General features: G+C 43.2%; 1 protein-coding gene across 1 annotated transcript in view; it reads left to right on the forward strand.

Annotated features, from left to right (window-relative positions):
• The window catches only part of kcnh8 (potassium voltage-gated channel, subfamily H (eag-related), member 8), a 52,703-nt gene extending 34,252 nt beyond the window's left edge, over window positions 1-18,451 (forward strand). The window contains exons 9-16 of the mRNA XM_061092853.1: window positions 1,885-2,084; window positions 4,066-4,315; window positions 7,552-7,766; window positions 8,562-8,600; window positions 9,718-9,998; window positions 10,630-10,745; window positions 11,012-11,091; window positions 17,888-18,451. Coding sequence (XP_060948836.1) covers window positions 1,885-2,084; window positions 4,066-4,315; window positions 7,552-7,766; window positions 8,562-8,600; window positions 9,718-9,998; window positions 10,630-10,745; window positions 11,012-11,091; window positions 17,888-18,451 — 1,745 coding nt within the window. The remainder of the gene's footprint in view (window positions 1-1,884; window positions 2,085-4,065; window positions 4,316-7,551; window positions 7,767-8,561; window positions 8,601-9,717; window positions 9,999-10,629; window positions 10,746-11,011; window positions 11,092-17,887) is intronic.
• Window positions 18,452-24,461: the final 6,010 nt, after the last annotated feature.

The raw sequence follows: 24,461 nt of genomic DNA on the forward strand, positions 1-24,461 counted from the left end.
TTAAATATAAATGTTAAATCTAAATATAAATGTTAAATCTAAATGTTTCGGGTGAAACTAAATATTTAGCTAATATGCAAATTCAAATGCCGGTTACAGGAAGTAGTAACAAAATAAAAGCTTGAGGAAGTCAGAGTGTGTTTATTACGGAGCCCCCCAGGGGACACGGGGGAAAATGAGGACAGCAAAATGACTTTTGCGAGATCCCGAGAAAGTTTAGGACAATGTACATCAGGGTATCTCATAATAATGACATATTAAGTCATTATTATGAGATACAGTGTGGGCGGGGCGCCACAGAGCAGGGAAGTCGAGGCTGAGCGGCTGCGGGGACAGCCGCCCTACTCGCGGAAGTGGGCAACTGTGCATCGATACAGAGACATAACAGGATCGATCCATGTTTTCTGCTCCGTTCATTGTCTTAGCGATGTGCTGCCGCTGAATCATTATAACCAGCGCTGCTCCAGCATCAGAACAGACGCTCATTAAAAGTCTGGTCGTCCTGTGTGTGTCTGTGTCTGCTTCCGCCTCACTTCCCTCTGTCCCGCGCTCGCTTTACACTTTAACGATAAACACCAGCGCTGATCACAAGTTATTAGGACACCTACAGGACTGATGTTTACTTTGTGTTTGTTTGAGCTCATGAAACACATGTTTAAACACCGTGTGCACGTAGTTCCCCGCTCCACACAACACGAGCAGAACGTGACGCGCACCGTCAGGACTGACAGCGTTAAAGTGACGGAGCGATCCGAAGTCATGATCGGTCATCATCGGATAATAACTAAAAAATACATGTGATTATCAGTTTTAGTGAAGAGGAACAGAGACAAGCATACACCCCCCCAACACACACACACACAAACGCACACAGCCCACTCACACACACAGTCTCCCATGACAGACCCTGCAGTCAGTATCTCATTATTATGAGATAGTATGAAATCATAACATCAGTCCTGTAGGTGTCCTAATAACTTGTGATCAGCGCTGGTGTTTATTGTTAAAGTGTAAAGTGTGCGGGGGACAGAGGGACGTGAGGCGGAAGCAGACACAGACACACACAGGACTTCGTTAAGACTTCCTCGAGCTTTTATTTTGTTATTACTTCCTGTAACCGGCATTTGAATTTGCATATTAGCTAAATATTTAGTTTCACCCGAAACATTTAGATTTAACATTTAGATTTAGATTTAGATTTAACATTTAGATTTAAATTTAAATTTAACATTTAGATTTAAATTTAACATTTAGATTAAACATTTAGATTTAAATTTAGATTTAACATTTATATTTAGATTTAACATTTAGATTTAACATTTATATTTAGATTCAAATTTAACATTTAGATTTAAATTTAACATTTAGATTTAACATTTAGATTTAAATTTAAAATTTAGATTTAGATTTAACATTTAGATTTAAATTTAACATTTAGATTTAAATTTAACATTTAGATTTAGATTTAGATTTAGCATTTAGATTTAACATTTAACATTTAAGTGTTACATTTAACATTTGGATTTAAATATTTAAAATATCTTAAAGTTGACAAACATTGTTGTAAATGTGCAAAAAAGTGACTCTCAAAAATTCACACCAGTTTTTTAAACATGGTTTGAAGCTAAATGTGACAAAATGTTGCTGTTATTTTCAGCGTGAGCTGCTTTGACAAACGGCACCCCATAGTCCTAGTCATCACATTCATTTTGACCGGCTCTTCACTGTCACTGAAACAACCCCTGCTGTCTCTCTCTGTTTACAGTGAGATACAAAATATATGAATGTGCTGGTGCCATCCTCGGCCATTAAAACATCATCCAAATGTTTTTCTACTCTCCCTCATCCCTTCCTCACTCCTCCTCTTCCTCCTCTCTCCCGCAGCGCTGATGCACGCCTTGGTCTTTGGTAACGTGACGGCCATCATCCAGAGGATGTACTCGCGCTGGTCTCAGTATCACACCAGAACCAAAGACCTCAAGGACTTTATACGCGTCCATCATCTCCCGCAGAGCCTCAAGCAGCGAATGTTGGAGTATTTTCAGACAACCTGGTCGGTCAACAACGGCATCGACTGTAATGAGGTAAAATAAAAAGAAGAGGAAGAAGACATGAGCGCAATCTAAGTGTTGTTGTGCCTCCACACATCACAGGCACACCCAAAAGTCTGAGACCACATGGGGAAAGTGGCCCCTGCTGTATAAAATCCTTATTGTCCTTTTTCACTTCAGTTATTTTGACACTCGGCAGCTCAGCACACACAGAGATCAATACTTCATTCGAAATATCGCCTACTTCTCACTTCTCACTCATCGGGCACATTTAAACTCATCATCGGAGCGATAATATGATCGATACGACGTTATTACATGATTATTACCATGTCACAAGGACACACAGATTCTATGCATGACACTGTTTGTCCTTGGATTTCGTTTATGTTATGGTGACATTTATTGCAGGTTATGTGAGACAGAAAATCAGACAGATACATATTTAAAATAAACAAACAAGAAGGCAGAGATGGAGCTCAATTTGCCAAAGTGGTGTGAGAATAGCTGAGAGAAAACACAAGCAGAGCAGGAGGGTGAGCGGCACCTTCCTCTTAACAAGCCGGGGGAAGCCAGTCAGTCAGTAGTCTAATAGCAGCTCGTCCCTCCAGGCTGTGGATGCCTGCGAGACAGCTGTCAGAGCCCGAACCAGCGCTTAGATGGAACGATGATGATGATGGTGATGGTGATGGATCCCAGACAGATGAATAATAGATGGGCCTGTTGATTATAGTCAGCCGGGCTCTGATGACTCATTGATCGACTCAGTGCGACGGTGAGCTCCAGATCTTTGTCCTGACAAGGAGACGGATAAATGGCATGTGGGGCTTTGACTCTAATTTTTTTAAACAGTGAGAGTGAATTTCCAGATTGAGTTTGGTTGTAGATGTGCTGTGCTCAGTTTATAATGTCTTTGTTCGCTTTGGGTAGATGTTTCGGAGGAACCATCATTTAGTAAAATCAACACTCGGGCTACATTTACGCTACTACGTTTTTTAACACGTCTAAAACACAGTTTTAGAGCGGCTAAAACTGAGGTGCTTGGAAACACTGCTGGCTCTGATTCAGTTTGACTCCTGGGCAAAGTATGGACGGGGATTAAAACTGATACTTAGCCAAAACACTTGTGTGGACAGAGATTGTTATAGTTGAAATTGCCGTTTTCAAACAAAAGATTATAGTATTGATGTAAATGGGAAATAGGTTCACACAAATTCATACAGTGCATCTATGTGCAGCACTTGCATTATGAGAAAGAACCATTTGGGGTTCAGTATCTTGCCCAAGGAAACCTTGGCATGCGGACTGGGAAAGACTGGGATCGAACCACTGACCTTTTGGTTAAAGGACGACTATTTGAACCCGTTAGCCTTCATAGAGAAATAAAAATATACTTTGACACATTATCTGTGCAAAGCAAAGCTAATCATCTTATTTTATTTTAAGGTATATTCTGGGCAGCCGAGAGATCGATTACGTGTTGAAGTTGGTGATGATGTAGGAAACTCAGCGGACCTCGTTCTTGTTTGTGTAATATGTTTATTACACAGAAGATTTGCATGTCAGGACGGGCACCATGGTATACCCGGAGAAATCACATGCAAATAGTGAAGTCTGACTTCCAGGGGTCGGACACACAATATATATAGAGAGAGTGGTTCCGCCCATGACTTCAGGTAAATGCCGTCCCCCATGGGATTTCTTACTAAAGAAGGACATGTTTTTGTGTCCGAACATGAAGACACATTGGTCAAGAACTTTCCTTCTACAGCCATCCAATAGCTGGTCAGAGGTCATTCCCAAAGTCAAGGATCATTTCAAAAAGGGAGAGAACTTCTAAGATAAACATCTGGAGGACTCTCTGAGAATGTCTGAGAGTCCAGAGGGCAGGTATCATAAATGTAAGCGTGTCATTATGTTTTGAACACATACCAATTTATTGGCCGAATGGAAGTTAAATAAAGTTCCTTCCATCTCATTTCCTGCCTCACCACCTCTCTCATCTGCTCCACAGCTACTGAAGGACTTCCCGGACGAACTGCGGTCCGACATCACCATGCACCTTAACAAGGAGATCCTGGAGCTGTCGCTGTTTGCCTCCGCCAGCCGCGGCTGCCTGCGCTCCCTGTCCCTGCACATCAAGACCTCCTTCTGCGCTCCAGGAGAGTACCTCCTCCGTCAGGGCGACGCTCTCCAGGCCATCTTCTTAGTCTGCTCAGGTTCCATGGAGGTGCTGAAGGACGGCATGGTGCTGGCCATCCTGGGTAGGATAAAGGGAAGGCGACAGGGTTTAGTCATGGGTTGGCCACTTATAATGCCACCATTATGGTTTTACTATGAAAGCTAAATAATAAAGCTCCAGGTGGCTCATTGCGATAAAGCTGTGGCCTGTAAATGAGCTCATTGTTTAGAGGAAGAAGCTTTACGGTGTCTTAAAGGCCACCGCTCATCCTCAGAGCCCATTGTTATTATTAATTATTAACTTCCATAAAATCAACTTGAGTTAGATGCCATTTTTTCAACAATATGTTCTCGCTGTAAGACCTTATCTATGACTGCAGACAAGCTGAGGGAGATGAGTTCCTTATTTTCACAGCTTTGATGAAGTTGGGTGATATAATATATTATCCCCCCCACCTTTTCAAAAAAGTATGATGCTCATTAATTTTAAAAGTTAGTGAGCAAAATTGATATTATTCACTTCCCCTTGCAAAAATCTGAAACAAGATGGAAACAGTTCTCAGTCTTGCTGTATTCCCAACCACACATCTGCCATATAACACTGCGTCTTGTCCAGAGTAACCTTAGGACTTCTTCTATATGACCTGCATGACACACGGTTACTGTATATGTGTGTTTGTGTGTATGTGTGTGTGTGTCGGTTTGTGTGTGTGTGCGTGCCAGCATAGAGTGTGAGTCAATATGAGAAAGCAAGTTAAAGATCTGAAGACCCTTTGTCTCTGTGTGTGGTACTTCAAATCCTTGTATTTGTGTGTTTGTGTATCTGTGTGTGTGTGTCTACCTGTTGTCCGTCAGCACCTCAATGCTAATGCTCCTTCTGAAGAAAGTTTGTGGGTTTTGGTTCACGTTTGTATCAAATAGCTGGAATTGTTTACCTGTGCACAAAATACTTTGTGTATGTGTGTGCGTGGGTGTGGAGGCTTAAAAGGTGCCGAGCATTGTCTCTGTGCTCGTCTGCTGACTGTGCAGAAGGTCAGGCTGACAGTGTCTGACTGAAGGAGAGAACAGCTTCTCTCGATCCATTTCTCTTTCCATGTGCATCCGTCTCCCTCGATCCTCTTCTTCCCTGTCACGACACCAGTGTGCAGTGACGGCTCAGTGCCACATAATAGAGAGTGGCGGAGTGGGAGCGCGGCAGACGGGCGAGAGACTGAGAGGTTGAAGAGAAAGTTTGGTTGACGGACAGATAGGAAGAAGACGGGATGTGTGTAGTGGGATATCTGAAAGAAATCCAACAGATGCAGAGTGAAGGAGTGAACGGAAGATAGAGGGAGAAGTGGGGAGAAAAGCAGAAGCAGCGATAGGAAGCAAGTTAATGCGGAAGGAGAGAAAGGAGGAAAAGGTGGAGACGTGAAAGCAGGAAGATAAACTTGAATAAATAAGTTAAAGAAGAATGACATGGAGAGTAGAAGACAGGGAATAGAAAAGTAAAAGTAAGGACAGAAACAATGACCGAATAAAGGTAAGGGAACCAAATATCAGAAGAACAAGGGGAAGGAAGAAAGAAAAGGAAGAAAGGGAAGACGGAAAATATGGAGAATAAATAGCAAGAAGGAAATAGAGAAGAGGGAGGTAATGGGGTGAGAAAAGAGAGGGAAACACCAAAGAATGGGATGCAAAGGATGGAAAAATAATTTAGAAAAAAGGAATGAAGGTAGAAAAGAATGAATGAATGAAAACAGGGAGTAGAAACCTAAGAGAGGACAGAAATCAGAAGGAGGGGAATGACGGAACGTCTACAAAGGAAGAAAGAGGGAGGAAAACAGCAAGAAAGAAGGGAAATATGCACAGAGGGGATGAGGAAACAGAAAGAGGGAGGGAGGGTGAGAAGAAATTAGTGACATAATGAGCAGGGGGAGTGGACTGAGAGAAACAGAGTAAGAACGGTCACGACTGGTGCTTCATCAGCTTTAATTGAGCAGCGCTCACAATGAGCATGAATGTTTGATCACAGCTTTAGGGGCATTAACACTAACGGGGAACTCCGCCCCCGTGTTCAGGAAAACAGGAAGCAGCCGTCACAGCCGCATCACTAAAAAGGTATTAACACAAAGACAAATTATGTTTCAGAAATAATCATCTCAGGCTGTGAACAGTACAAATGTCTTAGTCTCTTAAAACTTTTTTCTCTCACATTTCACTTCCACCTGTCACATCTTCCTCACTTTGTGGCCGACGCGTTCACAGACGAGCAGTCGTGCTCGTTAACGTTTTATTTGTCATCTGACAAGTGTTAGCGGTTAATTAGCACGAGACGTTATTGTTAATGTAGAAACTAGATGGTCTTGTTATGTGTGATGTGAGAAGCAGAAACAGTCGGCAAAAGGCCTAAATTATATGGAGATTTTTCCCTTTAAGTGAAAGGTTTGGATTTCACATTCAGATTTTGTGATGCTTTCACTCAAAATTCTGCACTTGCACTCAAATACACCCTGCTTGTGCTCAGATTTCCTGCACTCCAGCTTCAGCTCTCCTCCAATGGGATGCCAGGTGTTCTGATGATAACCATTCCCCTGTTGTGGTTGTGTTGCTTGCGACGGTTCATCATTTTCGCTCCCCATTGGTTTAATATTACAACGGCTGATTAGAGATGGGAGGAAAAAAGTGAACGTACAAATAAATAGACATACATGTGGTCACGTGAAAGTAGCACATCAGCAGTTCTACTTAAGTAAAAGTAAGTACTTACTTTTAAATAAACTTGTTTTAAATGTACCTATTGAACTAAAGTAAAAGTACACCCTGAGTGTATATTCCCTAATGCAGAGGTAGACAACATCATTAAGGCTGTGACCATGGACTCATCCATCTCAGGGTTTTTCTTCACCAGGGATGCTGTCGCTGAGCTTTGATCTAAAGGAGGCGGGGTCTAATGTTAGCTACCTGCTCTGATTGGATCAATGGACAAGCTTCTCTCCTGTCAATAAAACACTTCATTCAGTGCAACTCACAGACACATCAGAGGTTCAGAGGCCTCCCGACATGAGGCCTTAAACGTGGCGTTGAACAGATAGGTGGCCGTCCAACTGCCTGAACACTGCACTGCTCCAAATCTCTCCCTCACTCCAAACTGTGCACTCTCTCTCAGACACTGCTCAGTAAATGGAAGATTCGATGCTTCGCAGTTTGCATCACAGTCTCACCAGGGTCGACAACTTCAACCCCTCTTACCAGCATGTAAACATTATGCTGTGATGCTGTTTCTCACTTCCACTGCACTCACATATAAATATAAATATCTCCCTCTGTCTCTGTGCAGGTAAAGGTGACCTGATTGGAGCGAATGTGTCCTTAGACGACCGGGTGATAAAAACCAACGCAGACGTGAAAGCTCTGACCTACTGTGACCTGCAGTGTATTAACCTGAGGGGCCTGTACGAGGTGTTGGACCTTTACCCTGAGTACTCCCACCACTTCGTCCAGGACATCCAGCAGGACCTCACCTACAACCTGAGGGAGGGACACGAGACACACGTAAGTCCATCGCAGTCATTGTGCAGAGATTTACACACGACGTCTCAAAGTAGCCAAAACCCTCAAATTAACCGGGTGTGTTTGCATGAATACATCTAGAATCATACTCAATGCAAAGAAAATGTTTTATACCATATCCCCACTGATTGCCCTCCTTGCATCAGTTATAACTTTCAATAACTGTGCGTGTGTGTGTGTGTATGTGCGTGTGTGTGTGTGTGTGTGTGTGATAGAAAGAGAGAATGAAAGCAAAAAATAGCCATGGCACTCGGAGGAGCTCTGCTGCTGTAATTACAGTCAGGTGTTTCTGCCTCTCCTGCTCAAACACCACTGCCCCAATTTCACACACACATACACACACACAAACACACACACACACACACACACACACACACACACACACACTACCTGCCGCAGGGCTTTAAGGTGACACTAATGGTCAGAGGAGCAGCCCAAACCACAGGTCTGAGTGGAGCTGGGATGAAGACAAAGGGAGGATAGCAGCTCAGGGTGTGTTTGTGGCTGAGATGTTGAGATTGTCTTTTGGACATCACTGTTATGCATATGAGCACAGCACAGGAAGGTCACTGTATTAAGGTGAATTACTTTGCAGCATTGCATCACCCCAAGCCATACAATCATGCTATTTTCTTTTAGCCACTCTAGAATCTTATTTACTGCTGAGCTTTGTGAAATGGCTCCTCTGTAAATTAAAACTTAGGAAAGAAAGGCCACATCTCACATTGCTGCCGCTCCCACAGATCGTTTACTGTTTCCTCTCTGGCTCTCCTCCAGGTTAAGGTTAGACTGTCCACAACAGCTCTGGATCCTCAGGTAACAAGCCACACTTTCTCTCTCTCACAACACACACACACACACACACACACACACACACACACACACACACACACAAACAGATTGACGATTTACAATCTAAAGCCACACAAGTGCACCGTTTACCCAAAAGACTCCACACAACCCTTTAATAAGCCCTCGAAAAAAATGAACTCATATAACCGCAGATACATTTTCTACTGATAATGGACTCAATCCCTCTTCTACACTTAATGATACTGATTAAGAGATGTTTGTTTCCTTTGGTATAGGCAGGTTGAACGAGGAGAGAGATCAATGCTGCACAGAAATGAGTTGACAATCGTTAAATCAAGGCTAAACCAGAGCAGAGGGGCAATGAAATGCTCCACATCCTTTCATTGTTGAGAATCTACACAAATAAAATAAACTGCAGTCAGGTATTTTACCGCAAAATCAATCAAGCTGAGCGGAGCCATTAACCACAGGCTGGTTTTATTTTCCTTTGAGTGGACTGGGGGTCAGAGGCCACAGATCAATAGCTTATTTTCAACCTTATACCACCCATTACCTCATTATATCCTAATCCTGCAGCTGATCAGCTTCACAGCATTTTAGCACAATTGCAGACCTTGGACAAATGAGAACATGTCTCAGAGCTCACTCATTTTGTACATTTTTCTGCAGGTTACATTTGCAGCCTGGGGCTTTTTGGTCCACACTATCGCCCTTAAATCCGCCCGAGTGTTGTGCTCCTTACAGTTGTATGTATATATATATATATATACATATATATATATATATATATATACATATATATATATGATTAATAGTCCCTCTGTTTGTTCCAGGGTCGTGATTGAACAAAAAAAGCTTCAGCATCTTTAGAGAAATCAGGGAAAAAAAGGAGAAGAGCAATATTGGTCGCATTCAAGCAAATTTCCATTGACATCATCAAGGCTGATTCTTCAGATTACTCAACTCAACATGAATAGATTTTAATTCCATGCCAGCTCTCTGCTTTCTTTCCCTAGTTATATAACCTGCAAAAGTTCTCGGCACTCCAATGCCAAGTTTGAAAATGTCCTGAAATCTCAGGTGAACTGCTGCTTGCAACAATTTCTCTCGCATTTTCCAGTCAGGGGTGAGAAGGAACGGCCAAGTGGTGCAGGGTTATCCGTCCATCATCGAGGCTCAGGAGGAACAAGACGACGATGAGGAGGATGAGGAGGAAGACAGGGCCCCATCTGTGTCTCCTTCATCACAGCGGAACCGAGCTGTGAACCTCAGGGACGCCAGTGCCAGGACTCTGCTGAGCGGACCCGGCCAGAAGACCACGGTACAGGGCTCCAGGAGCTCACGGAGCAAGATCCAGGAAATTACTCTGACCACTTTAGACCCTTCCAACCTCAGCCCCAGGTGAGTTCGGTCACCATTGATTTGTCTGTCTACCTGTGTAGGCCTGTGTCTCTGTGCGCCGCTGTGTCTATTTTGGTCGTTATTCTGCACAGAGCCTGTCGTGCAAAGCTTGGTCTGAGACAAAAGTGAGAAACAATATTTGTGTGACCTCTCGTTGTTTACTTTACTAAACTTAGTTGAAGTGAATCAGATGTTAGAGTTTCTTTGTGCTCAGTAACGGATCAGGGTTCAGCTTGGAGGGTCTCAGATTGGCCAAACTTTACTACACTGGCAACACAGATCACATGACCAAGTCGCTTCACCTGTAGAGGAAGGAAATTAATAAATGGGACAATTTGGACTTAAAAATGTAAACATTCGTAAAAATACTTTTCTTACTGGATAGTGGGAGGAAGTGAAAATGTGTCATCCAAGTCAAAGATTGGGAACAGGGGCCAACAATGACTTTTTGTAATTTTTTTTGCACGGATCAAACAAACTAAATGAAACGTGCTAATTAATAAGCTGTGCTGCAATAAGTGGTGGGTTTATTTTGTCACACATGTAGTGTACAAATTACCAATATGTTATATTTCAATGTTGTTCACAGAGGATCCAATAATAAATACGTTATCTTGTCTTCCTGCTGCAGGATTGTGGACGGTACAGAAGACAGTGAGGGGACCGAGAGCTCCCTGGCCTTCTCCTTCTCCACCACCCAAGGCGGTCCTGTCAGTGAACCAATCAGTGCCTCAGCGTCTGCCACAGGTCCTCCCATCCAACACCACACTGCACTTTACCTCTCAAATATGACACATTTACCTCCAACCTGCCGAATTCTGCATAGTGAGCAATGTTCACATCCTGAGCCTTGCAGAGCTGCTGTACATTCAGCATGATTTATGTAATTTAACATTTTCTGTGGATGCTCAGAAGATTTATCAGCTGCCTCCATGCAATACCTGCCGGGTGCAAATTTGTACTTCTTGTTCGAAGCCTGGAAGTGATTTTTAACTCGTTAATTTGTGTCACAGATATGCTGCAGATCAGTACGGCAGAATTAGCAGCAAAAGCCGAAGAGACCAGGGGGCAACTGCGACATCTTGACCAGCAGGTAGAACGAACTGTGTGTCTGTGGTTTGTGTGTGAAGGGAGACAGGTGGGCTCGGACACATGGCCATGTCAGCATGTCGCTGATAGGATTGAGAGAAGTAATGAACCAAGAAAAAAATGAAAATGTACGCTCAGGAAGTCCAGTGTTTTTTTTTTTTTATTTCTAAATATCCCACTGAGCCACAGTCTGTAGGATGTTCATAGAAAAGAGCGACGAGACAAGAGCAATGCAGAGAGGAGGAGGAGAAAAGGCGGATGTCACAAAGGGCAAATAAAGGGAAAGGATAAAAAGAGGAGTGTGAAAGATGGTGGCACGACACCTTCACGGTTATAAACGCTGGCCTCGCTGGCCTTTCTCCGTCTCTGTGGGGGGCCGTTGTTTGACAGGAAGTCTCTCAGCGGGGTCTTGTAGATTGTTAATCCTGACTTGCATCCATCCACTCCGATCACCATAGGAGATGAAGAGGGGGGGTTAAACCCTCTCTGCTCCCCGCGATCACACGCACAACTGACAAATGAGGACATTATATGTAACCTGTCACATGAACGCTAGCACCTAGCATGTGTGAACATTATTAATTGTTAATGAAAACTCATAAATTAATTATGGATTTGTGTGGACATTTGCTTTCGGTAAGTTATTTACAGTGGTCAGCTTCATGTTGTGCAATGCAGAATAGGCCGATAGCAACAATAACTAACAACAATAGGACACTTTTTAAATCAAAGATCAAGAGTCGCTTGTATTACAGTAATGAGTATAAGGGCCATGTTGGAGATAAAGAACTCTGAAACTGCAGAATAAAATTGTCCTAATATTATGAGAATAAAGTCGTTATTGAGAGGAAACTTGTTATTTGACAAAAATAAAGGGAAAAAGAAGGATTAGAACCCATGTTTGCCAGATTTTCACTTTTTCTGGGGACAAAATCTTGAACCAATAACACCTGTATACGTTACCAATGATAACCTTCCACTTAACCACTACAAAGCATTTCCTCCCGCACTCAAGAGGGAATTTCCTTCAAATATGTTTTTTTTTTTCTTCGAATAGACTTCAAGTTTCTATTACAATCATTTCAAAGTCCTGATATCAACGATAATGTGGAGCTGATTAATATAAAGTATTACATTATTTGTGAACATTATGCTTAAAGTATAACTTAACAAGATGCTTCATATTTCTCACTTAACATAGGGAACAGGATGATCTCATGATATCCCTCCTCTAAAATGACACGTAGCCTAAAGTTCCAACTTTACTCTCGAAAAACAGATTTTCCTTTCTTCAAAGTGGCCCTAATATTCCACAACACTCTTGTGATCTACTCTTAAAAAAAACAAGGTGTGCAGTTCTCACTTTTTCGGTCTCAGCTCATAGGAGACTGCACCTCTAAACAGAATAACATGAATTTCAGTCGTTCAGAGGTGAAGCCTTTTGAACCGAAAACTTCATTTCGGTGCTGATTCTGTCCAGAACCACAGCGAAGCGGATACATATTAATGAATCTCAAATTGTGTGAACGCAGCAACGAAGCTGCGACCTGTGATCTCTCACCTTTGACTCCGAGGTGACGTCTGTGCGTGTCAAAGGGTTTTATTCTAGTGGGAGATGAATAATGCATCAACAGGACTGAAGCGAGGCCTTAACATGGCGACGTTTACACCGTGTTATGGAAATCATAATGTATTACACGGGAGAGCTGGACCAATGGAACCATTTCCTGAATGTTCAGAGTAATAGCTCTTAAAATTATGAGCAGACGCTAAAGAAACAGGGTTACCCTAACAACAGACACACTTGAGAATGAAACAAGCATACACACATCCAAGCAGTGGTGGTCGACAGTAAATGAAGAGTGATCAACAAAAACAAATACTACAGGCTGAGTATAATCATTATCATATGAACTATATATACTTTATACTTTAAACATTGTGTTTTGGAACCTTCTGGAAACGTCGAGCAACCTGTTCACACAACAATGACATATCGTCATTTTTTGTTATAAATGTTGTTATAAAGTTATTATAACTTGTTATATATGTGTTAGCGAACAGTATTAATTTGATTAATTATTGTATAACATTAAATTTGGCATGGTGTTGTTTGGCCGCAGTTTGGTCTCTTTCAACTCTGTTTTGGTCTCCACCAGCTCCCCACTGAAATAGGCTGTATGATCCGGACATTTTTTGAGGGGGTTGACTGGAAAAATTGTGGAAAAATTACCATGCAAATGAAAAATCTGAATAATCCCTGCATAATTCACTGTACCTATTAATGACACTTTGTACCTGTGGCTGCAGTGGGTTGTGCTGCTGTTTTGTGCGATGGTCCCCTCTGTTGACAGCGTGTCAGATTGGACTGTCCTGTCGCTCTCAGCTTCTCTATTTTTATCAGAGCCAGAGTTTACATCCAGGCTTTTATCAGTCCCTCAGGGAAGGAAGGGACTGATAAAAGAAGGAGCAAGAGAACATTTTTCTCAATTAGAACAACTGATCAGGACTCTGTAAGAAAGATCAACGTTACATAAAGTACAATTACGTTTCTCAAATTTGTTCTATTTTGAAATAATTGTATTTAAGTTCTGCACATTTTACAGGCACAGGTGAGGTTAGTACTCCTGCCCTACCCCTGTTCCCACCCTTTCCTTCTCACCTGCCAAACCATTGGTGATTTACTTAAGCCGTAGTTGCAGCAGTTTGCCTTTCACACATGCACAACACGGTGGGGGGGGCTTCTCTGCTCTGACGCAACTAATTCTGCTGGCAGAGACAGGAAGTAGTGTATTATATCCGCTGCGGAGATCACATGATTTAGTTTAATGCAAATCGACAACAGTGTCTGTTCTCATCACTGCAAAGTCTCTTGACATCTTTGTCTGGGTCTTCTTCCTGTATGGCTCCACTTTTTCAGCCTGACATATATATATGTATATATATATTTGAATCCAGCGGACTGTAAGAACCATAGGAACCATAAGACTGGGCCCAGTTGGAGAAAGTCCACAGAAAGTCCAGTTAATAATATAATGAACAAAAACAGTATAATAATAATGATAATATGTCAACATTTGTTAGATAAGCTCATTCCTACACTCTTGTATGTATATCTCAGGCTGTACATTGAGCATGCAGGAGCACCCTGGTTGATTTGATCCATTGTGATCGTAGTATATTTCTACGATCACCTCCCGAAAGATCCTGCAGCCAAGGGACCTGATCCCACCTGGAGCTGTGTGTCCTGCTCACGGCTGATGTGCATCCAGCAGCAGGGATATGTGATGAATGGTCACCACTGCCCTGACTGGCAGACGCATATGGCACGTTGGCAGGGCTCCACGACCGTGCCCTCTGTGGACACGCCACATGCAGAGTGCCACTGATCACCAGACCCCCCCCCCGCCCACCCTCATCCTCTTATCAGTGTAATGACCAATTATAGCAGCATGATATTACATGCTAAACATCCGTAAGGGGGAACACTGTGAACACTGTGACCCAAAGTTTTGACTGACCTGAAAATACCAAATTCGTAGTGATGTACTGTACTGTGTAACCCGGGCCTTTTTGTTCCTGGTGAAGTGTTTTCCTAGAAAGGTTGTCTTTAATACATCACCAGAAAGGACAACTACACAACTGCCACTCCATGTTGAGAGTTGGAGGCATAGACAGGATATTGCAATCCTAATAACAGGGTTTTTACTGAGTCTTAAAAAGTCTGAAATTATTTCATTGAATTTAAGCCCTAGTTTAATGTTTATTAAAATATAACGTACTTGGCTGGGTCATAATTATGTTCACGTTCATTTAACCCTACTGTTCTCGCCTTTTCTTTATTAAGTTAAATATTTTGCCGGCATGCATTGTAGGTAATGTCTCTGTGTCTCTTCTCAACGATATTAGATATCAGCACGCTGCAATAAAACTACAAACAAGACAAAACAGAGCTGATAACTCAGTCTACAAGTACCCTGGACCGAATTTATCTCTGCTCGACTGTGGGAGAGACAGTGGATACCTCCTGTCTGTGTCCGTAGTTTGAAAGACATCGTGGTGTTTGGAGGATTAGGACCCGGTCACACATATGCAAATGTATCAGTGGCGAACCTTCACCTCCAATCTGTGCAAGCAAGGAAGCAAAAAAAAACATTGGCTTCCTGTGGCGAGGAACTTCACATTAGTGTATGTTTGACTGGGTTCTTATTCTCTGCTCGGCTACCTCACCGCATTTTTTTAGGAAATTCTGGCACTCTGATATTCCTTCATATGTCGTACTTTAAATAAATCTTGAATTTAATTTATTATGGTCATATAAAGACCTTAAAAAGATCCTCAATTTAACTTTTTCAAACCGGCAGTAACTGGATAATTGATAATTGATGACTGATAAGTAAATATCCTGTGAGTTGTACCAGCGGGTTTATATGTTTTCCTACCTGCCGCTCTGTGCCCAGCTCTGCTCTTTGTGCAGCTTTTGAAAAGCTGGTTTTCCCTAATGGCACCATTATGAAACACTTCATTCATTGCTTTCTTATGAAGATGTTATTAAATTGCCTTCAGTATTTCTGGGGTCTTTATACTTAATTGGTGTTTCCGTGCTCAGAAAAGTGGGCGGATGACGGTTTTTCTCTGCCCTGCAATTTTAACTGACCTGGTTGGCTGACAAATACACACACACACACACACACACACACACACACACACACACACACACACACACACAAACACACACACACACAAGTCTAACAAGAAATCTAATGTTTTGGTGTCAACGTGTAGAAGCCCAGAATGCTGTGACGTGTGAAATAACTTACGTATTTATTTATAATAATACTTTAATAGATTTCAAATTTAGGAAGATATGATGACTTTTAAATATGTATAGAGCTCTTGTCTCTATGCATGTATGTGTTTTATGACATGGCCCTGTACCAATAGCTTAACGCACAAGGTTCAACCAGAAGATAATGGAACAGACTAAATACAGCCTGGTTACAATTGTAATTGTGTTATTATAAAGAGTGGTAGTGGAAAAGAGGAAAAACAACAAAGTCTGACACATTCTTTATAACCTCTTTCCAGTACTGACTGGAGGTCAGCCACTGACTGACGCTTCCACAGAGCATGTGTGCAGGCCCCAGAGCTGGAACAAGCTGTGGAACAAACCACTGGGAGACATAGGAGGGAGGGACACAACCTTTCAAAACTGGTTCAGCTTATTTAAAATGATATTGGAAAGCTTAAATTGACAGTCTATAGTGAAGGAGACCCCCCCCCCCGCCCATTCTCTCACCATCATAATTTTGCCCTGAGCACATATGAGGACATTGATCTGAATGCAGGAGATGGTGTCAGAGTCAAACTGTGCCTCAAGCAACGAGGGGCATTTAGAATCCTCAGTCCCAGAGTTGGAAGACACCCAGGCCTGGACGAGGGACTTAACTCTATTTCCCCAATAGACATCATAATCATAAATATTACAGTCAGGTGGAGCATAGCTTGCAATCATTTTCACAGTTTTCGTCACTGAATCAGATTTGGCTTTCTGCTATAATCCCTCCTGTACACATACTGCCCTTCTGTAACATTTTTTTGTATATTTCAAATGAAGCACAGCAGATCCAGAGCTTTAACTCGTAAAATCATTGAAGAGATCCCTTTGCAATATTTCCTTTTGAAGTTATGTGGACAAAATCGACATCCATTCTTCTAATTTGAAAATCCATATGAAGTTAATATGATTCAGCAATTTGTATTATATGGTAAATGTTCGGAATTTATATCGACTTCTCTATAGTCTTTAAAGTGCTTTACAGTACAGTTCACCCATTCACCCATTCACACACACACATTCATACAGTGCATCCACAGGTGTTCAGGGTTTTGCCCAAGGACACTTTGTCACGCAGAATGGACGAGCCGCAGAATACGCACTTGTCCTGCTGAATCTCTGTGAGGCCTCAAATTCACTGAACAGAAACGATTGAATATGTTTTGCATAGACAGAGCACCGTGGAATTTTTCACCATTTTCCATCTGTTCCACTTGAATAACGTCAGAAAGTAATCATTTCATGTTGACAGTGAACAAGAGGAACAGCAGCAGGCCTGTCGAATGTTGTTTTAACACATGGACGTTTCATGCAGACACATAATAGACAGCTGTCTGCATGTGATATACAGATGTGTGGATTCAGGGGTTAGTGTGTAATGCTTCATTTGGTAAAACACCCCCTTCAGAATCAGAATCAGAATCAGAAGGTATATATTGCCAAGTAGGTTTACACCTACCTGGAATTTGCTCTGGTTATTGGTGCATACAATGAACATAGAAACATAAAAACACAATAAATACAACACACATAAGAAAAACAATAAAAAACAATATATATTTACTCACTATTTGCTTCTTATTTACTCACTTTTTCAAATATTTATACAAAGTAACACTTATTTTATGGAGGACCATACATGACTTAAGTATAAATAAATAAATAAATAAATGTATAAATAAATAAATACAGAAATATATAAATAAAAAAGGAAATTAATTAATTAATACAGAAATAAATAAATAAATATGTTAATAACAACAGAAATGTCTAAATAAATGTCTTAAATACATTTTCACATTTATTTATTTATTTATTTATTGACTGCCTCATTTCTGTGTTTATGCTAATGAGAAAGGCGGGCCTAACCGCAGTCTCATGCAGGATGAGTTTGAATTTGGGGTATTAATGCCACACATCCTCCATGTTTACAGTTACTGATACTTTGTGTTTCTGTCTGCAGGTGAGCTCCCTGGGGAAGGAAGTGGCCGACCTCGGACAAGTCATGAAGAGAATGGCTCATCTCATGGAGACCCTCATGTCATCAGTGCCGGCACCTTCAGTCGACTGCCTGTCGCACCGCTCGCCGACACAGTGCGCACACCTGTCCCATCCTCACCACCCTCACCCTCCCCCCCCCCAGACTGCCTCCACGTGGACAGACACGCCCCTGTCACTGCCTTCCTCTCCGCTCACAGTGCCCCACCAGCACAGTGTGATTTGCCACATGGACTCCCTCGTGCACAGACCCCAGGATCTCCAGCTGGAGTACTCGGCCCTCCCCAGCTCAACCCCGCCTCCGACCCCCTTCTCGTCCATCCTTCAGCTGCAGCCTCACATGCCTTCCTCCTCCCTCAGCTCGCCGGAGATTTCCCACCACAGAGATGGAGCTTGCGGCTCCGTCAGGTCAAGGGGTCACAGGCCGCCTCTGCAGGACGGAGGAGACGAGGGCCTCCATCAGAGCCCTGGGTGTTCTCCTCAATCTGGACTAGAGGGGGGCTATCACAAGCCCAACCGGGGTTTGTAGCAGCCCTGGGTGTTGGACTCTGCAGGAGACACTTTCTATGATAAGTTCCTGAACTGATCAACTGGGATCCCCCCTCCCATCACTGCAGGACATTTGCAGGGATGCAACTCAGATTCCCTTTTGTTTTAAAGGCACGTCTATAAAAATCCAGTTGCATGAAAACAAGTACAGAAGGATTAGGGTGTGTTAGCTTTGCCTTTTAGAGAAACGTTGTGTCGTTAGACGGGATATAAGGGTGTAGGTTCTGCTGCGGAGCTGAGGGTGTCTGGGTGCAGCTCACTTCCAACCCCCCCCCCCCGACACCTTGAGGCTCCTCAAGAGAGCAACATGCCATAATGGAGGGAGTGGGGGGGCACGGTGGAGAGAGTTCTTTCTGTCGTCTCGTTTCTTGCTCCCGGCGTGAGATGGTCTAGTAGGGTGGAGTGGGTTGTCCGAGAGGAGGAGAAAGCATCCTGGGTGATGGCGTTTGGAAACAAGGAGGAGGGGAGGGGGGGCAGTTAACAGCCTCCCACCCCCAACCCCCTTACCCCTGCCATTTCATCTCCTTTGAACCCATCTCTCCGTGCTCACTCAACCTGACGGATCAATGCACGGCTGGTTGCGGCTGGTTGTACTGGCGGCGCACGATGGTGTGAGGAGAGAGATGGGACGTATTGTGCTCTTTACCACTGGCCCCTCAGGAAAGAGGGGGGGTGGGGTGTGGGTGGGTGGGTGGAAGATGTGTGTTATGGAAGTGGTAGGGGGTGGGGGGGGGGCGGTGAATGTTACGCCTCGGGCAGCGAAGCCCCTGCTGTCGTCTGTCACACTGAGCACGGGGACTGCTTCTCCTTTCCACCGTCTCTCTGTCCATACTCTCTCTCTCTCTCTCTCTCTCTCTCTCTCTCTCTCTCTCTCTCTCTCTCCTCTCTCTCTCTCTCTCTCTCTCTCTCTCTCTCTCTCTCCCTCTCTGTCTCTCCCTCTCTCTCTTCCTCTCTCTCTCTCTCTGTCTCTCTCCCTCTCTCTCTCTCTCTCTCTCCCTCTCTCTCTCTCTCCCTCCTTCTCCCTCTCCCTCTCTCTGCATGCCTTTCCGAGCCTTTTGAAGTAGTGCCTGTAGACACACATTAACATGCTGCATGTCACCCCTGTGGAAATCCAGCTTGCCATTTATCTTACCTATTTAGAGGAAAACACAGTTCGCCCTTTTAGCGACTGAATCCTGCATTTACTGATGCATATTTATTGGACGCAGGCGACGTTTAAACAACCGGGTAATTTTAGGAGCAGCGTGGTCGCCCCATGTTGCGATGTGGCCTGGAGGGAACCACCAATAACAAATTTGTTTCGCAATTCACAACGCAGGCGCGTTTCCCCCCCCGATCGTCACCCTGGGTTACCAGCTGCTGAGATCCATTTTCTCGGCTGTTCAGAGCAAAGGCAATTTCCCCACATAAAAGCACAATAAGGAAATGAAGATGCTTTTATATTTCTATGAATGTATCAATAGTAAAGATGTATTTTTTTACCTCAACAAATGCAAGAGTGCGGGAGCGGCAGTAAACGATGCTGTTGTTCCTGAGGTCGTGGCTGTGGCGTTCACCGATGCAATCCTGAACCAGGACAAAGGTCATGACTCCCGGACCGACAGACCTACTGTTCTCTTTTGAATTCACGTAGGTCGGACTCTGCTCCTCTGCAAATGGAATGTACTGTAATCAAACTTCTTTTTCCCTCGACATTTTGATATTTATTAGATACAAAGACGACATGTTATGCTAATAAACAACAAATATGACTGTTACGTGCCGACCTGTTGTTTTTGTTCACAGACACATACGTGCAGGAGGGATTCAGGTTCATGTCATCCAGATAACCTGTTTTTCTACAATACAAAACAACTACAATACATTTATACTCAGGCATTGTATTTTGTAAGTCAGTGGATAATTTGACATGATAACACACCCATTTTCAGGTTTCTTAATTCTAAGAATATAATAAATCAAAAGATCTATTTTCAATTATCTTAATTTCATGGATCTTGATCAAGTTATCAAGCTCATTTAGGGGACTGATATCTGTAAGTGTGTGACATTTGGGGATTGAATCTGAGGGGACTGTTGGCAGTGAAGTGCCATTCAAGTCAGCTTTGCAGGTGTTTGGTCATAAACAACACAAATGTCAAATTTCAATTTTGACCCGAAAATTTGTAACATTTTCCCAGATCTCCGAAGTAAATTACAATTTATCATTATAATCATAATGACTCATAACAAAGACATTGTTCGATTCATGTCTAGTTGTTCCACAGGCATGCACATTGGGTATCATTGTTGTCATGACAATGCATCAGGAGACAACCTCATATTCATGTGACTGATGTGAAACCGATACCTGGAGTGACTAAGTTGTTCCTGAACTCAAATGTCCATACCAAACATTATTATTGTATATTCATGTCCTAACCCCTTAAAAAACTAAAAACATACACGTTTTAATATCTGCAGATCTCTGTCATGAGAGAGCCAGGCTTGTACACACTCTGTTTATAATAGCGGTGTGTAGTTGTTGCGTGCACGCTCTTGTGTGGGCGTGTGTCTTTTGTTTGGCTGCTGCTATGCTTCATCTGAGGTGAAAGTGCGGCTGTCGTCATGTCCCATTGGTGACGTGGCCGGGGGATGAAAACTGAGTAAGCATGCGGAGGATCACACCGACGCATCTGTCATAGAGGTCCAGGCAGCTGCTCTCGCCTCTGTGTGTGTGTCTGTGTGTTTGTGTGTTTGTGTGTGTGTGCGTGCGTGTGTGTGTGCAGGTGTGAATGAGGGGAATACCGGATGTGTCTGAAAGAGACACGCAGGGTTCAGCAGGGACGAAGGGGAGACAGTTGCAGAGTCTCTCTTGATCACGGTGGAGATGACTGTGCAACTGTGTCGTGGTGTGTATGTTTTTTGAATGCATGCATGTGTGTAAATGCTTCCACAGGAGGCAGTGGTGTGCATGAATTTAAAGAGCACACTGTCAAAATATTCCCCACTCTGACCATTCTTGTGTGTTTTACTGAGAGGATACTTTGCAGGTGGGCGGTGCAGTGTGTGTGTGTGTGTGTGTGTGTGTGTGTGTGTGTGTGTGTGTGTGTGTGTGTGTGTGTGTGTGTGTGTGTGTGTGTGTGTGTGTGTGTGTGTGTGTGTGTGTCCGTGAGAGAGAATGATTTGTGTATTTAGCAGCACCTCCAGCACATCTGTGGAGATGCTGTTATTTAGCCTTGGGTCTTGAGGAACGCATCCATATTTAATGGTGTACAGACAATCCCAGCCTGGCTGTTTATGCATCTTTTTATCCACCTGCTAGCAAACTCATCTTTTATTCACTTTCCCACTTTATCAGTCATTAGCAAACTGAGGCCCATCTGCCTCCCTCCTTTTAACCCGTGCTTTCTTCGCTTCCACTTAGGATTTTTCGATTAAATTTTGGAGTCCAGCTCAGGGGAGAGGAGAAGAGAGACTGAAAGAGGCGGGAGAATCCCACAGAAATGTTAAAAGCAGCAGGGAAGTGGACCGATTTGATAACTGAGCATTCGTTTTTTGTGATTAACATACTTTTAACTCTGCGTTTTATATTCACTCTCTTGCTGTGGGTCTGTACATGTGCCTGATTCACTCCATTCACATGGGCTGATGATGGCCCTGACCCAAATACAGCAACTATTCAACCCCTGCTTTCCATACAAACACACACACACCCACTCGCTCTCCCATTCAAATGAGCACTTAAGACGTGTGAAAGGAGCCTCTCCACTCGTCCTTCACCCCAGAACTTCTCTCTCAGGTAAAAAAAAAAAAAAATCTTCCCGTTCCTCTCTTTTCATCTCCTGCGGACATAATGGAGATATGGTGAAACTGGCCTGCTGTGGTTCGGTCCCTCCATTCAGCCCCTCTCTGAGCTCTGATAGGCTGGTCCCCCCCCCAGGAAAGAGGCCGAGCTGTGCGCTGAACCAAAGACACATTGTGTTAGTGTTTGAATGCATGTGTTGGTAGTGTCTCTGTCCGTGTATGCCCAGTGTCTGTTCCACTCTGGGGCTGGCGTTGCACATCCAAACTGTCGTATTTGCATTGCAGGGAGGGAGGGAGGGAGAGAGGGAGGGAGGGCGCGCGCTAACCCTATGAACACGCAGCTTTGTAAAACACACAGGCCTCGAGACACATCAGATTTGCAGATTTACTCATAAAATCTAATAAAGTGATGATTCTAAAACACAATGCTGATGTTATGCTGACTTTCTATGTTTTAAATGCTTTAGCAGCACAATTTATAACTAACAACAAGGAAATTGTAGAAGTAAAATACTTACATGCTTCTCGACCAGTAAATGACGGAACACCTGGTGGAAGTACGGCGCAGTACGGTGTCAATAGAGGGACAATCTTCAATAAACGGAGAGTCTTTTGCGTTTTATTCAAAAATGTAGTGTTCACACAATGAAAAGCTGTTGGGTAAACCTGCCATCAAGCATTATTTCGTTCAAACACCACAACTGACTCTATTAAACTGAGCATACCGCACTTGTTTAGTAAATCCGATGAAAGGGGATTCTTTAAACCCAACAATAGGGAGATTTCATTTTTTTGAGTGAGGGAGGAGGGGAAGCTTGCAGGACATGGTGTGTGTTTGATAAATGAGTGTGAGCCTCTCCCCTGGCTGCTGTGGTACAAGTGGTGGTGGTGGTGGTGGGAGGGGAGGCAGAACAATGCGTATGTCAGAAGTGGAGATTAATGGCGGCTTCTTCTCGTCGAGGTGTAGGTTGTACTCATCAAGAGAGGATTCTGCGGCGGCTGATGAGTTACCTCTTTTGTTGCTCACCTGTCGGAGAGAGCAGAGCGGAATTTCTGAGCAGCACACAGGAGGGCCGCCGCCGTGTAGAGCTCGCGAGTCGTCTCCCATGGTGTTGGTGAGAGGGAAGAAGGCCCCTCTCCGTCTGTGATCTCCTGACAACAGTAAAAAAAAAACTTGTCACGCAGCTGGACACGATGTAACTTTCAGTTCTTCAGGTTTTTCTTTTCAAGCATCTCATCAAAGACCATCTCATAACCTGAGTTGTCTCAGCGTGCATTTCTTTTTTCTGTCTGTGAGCCCCTAACTGAGATGAAAGCTTAAACTCTCGAGAGCGAGCTCCAGGTTACCAGCTCGCTTAAACGCTGTGTGGTTTATACACCACACCTTTTAGACAGATTCATATATTTATGAATAAACATATGTCATGTGAACATTTGTCCAGAGGGTTGAACAGAGAGAGAGAGACAGCATCATGTTAATTGTATTTACTCTCGCCCTGAGGCCCAGCGAGTAAGGGCCCATTTTTATTATTTTTATTATCTAATATTTTAATGAAACTTTTATTGGGATGAAGGTGTTGTGTTTTTACATCCTCGACTCTCTCAGACACAATATTGGCCACATAAATCTTTCTGGCCTGTGTAAGTTTTCTACGAAACTTAATACTGAAGTATGGGTCAAGAAATATCACATTAAATTGTGGCCTGGATCCAGTTCATCCAGGAAGATTTTTTCACTTTCCTTAACATTGTGATTAGGGGTTCATATTTACATTTTCACGGATCTTGATGAAATCAGGCACGTTGTGTTGACTGATAGTTATGAGTGGGTACAATTTGGTGCAGATCCAAATGACTGTTGGGCCTTGACGGAGGTACTTCACAGTGCAACTCTCGTTTTTACATTGAGCTTTTCAGGCCTGGATGACCATTAAAGGCTTTAATTTGGGGTTCAGTATCTTGCCCAAGGACACTTCTGCACACAGAATGGGGGGAAACTGGAATCCATCTCCTGATGTTCTGGTATGTGGGCGACCCGCTCGACCACTGTAGCCCACAATGATGTCGCACAAATGAATCATACCACTCTTTGAACTGTTTGCCAGACTAAAATATTCAGGATTTCTCTCTGTGATACATATTGAAAGAAATTTTGTCCATAGTATGTTTGTTTTAATGTTAAACTGAGTGGTTTCAAAGGTTTG

This window comes from Limanda limanda, chromosome 19 (genome assembly GCF_963576545.1).
Source record: "Limanda limanda chromosome 19, fLimLim1.1, whole genome shotgun sequence".
Lineage (NCBI taxonomy): Eukaryota > Metazoa > Chordata > Actinopteri > Pleuronectiformes > Pleuronectidae > Limanda > Limanda limanda.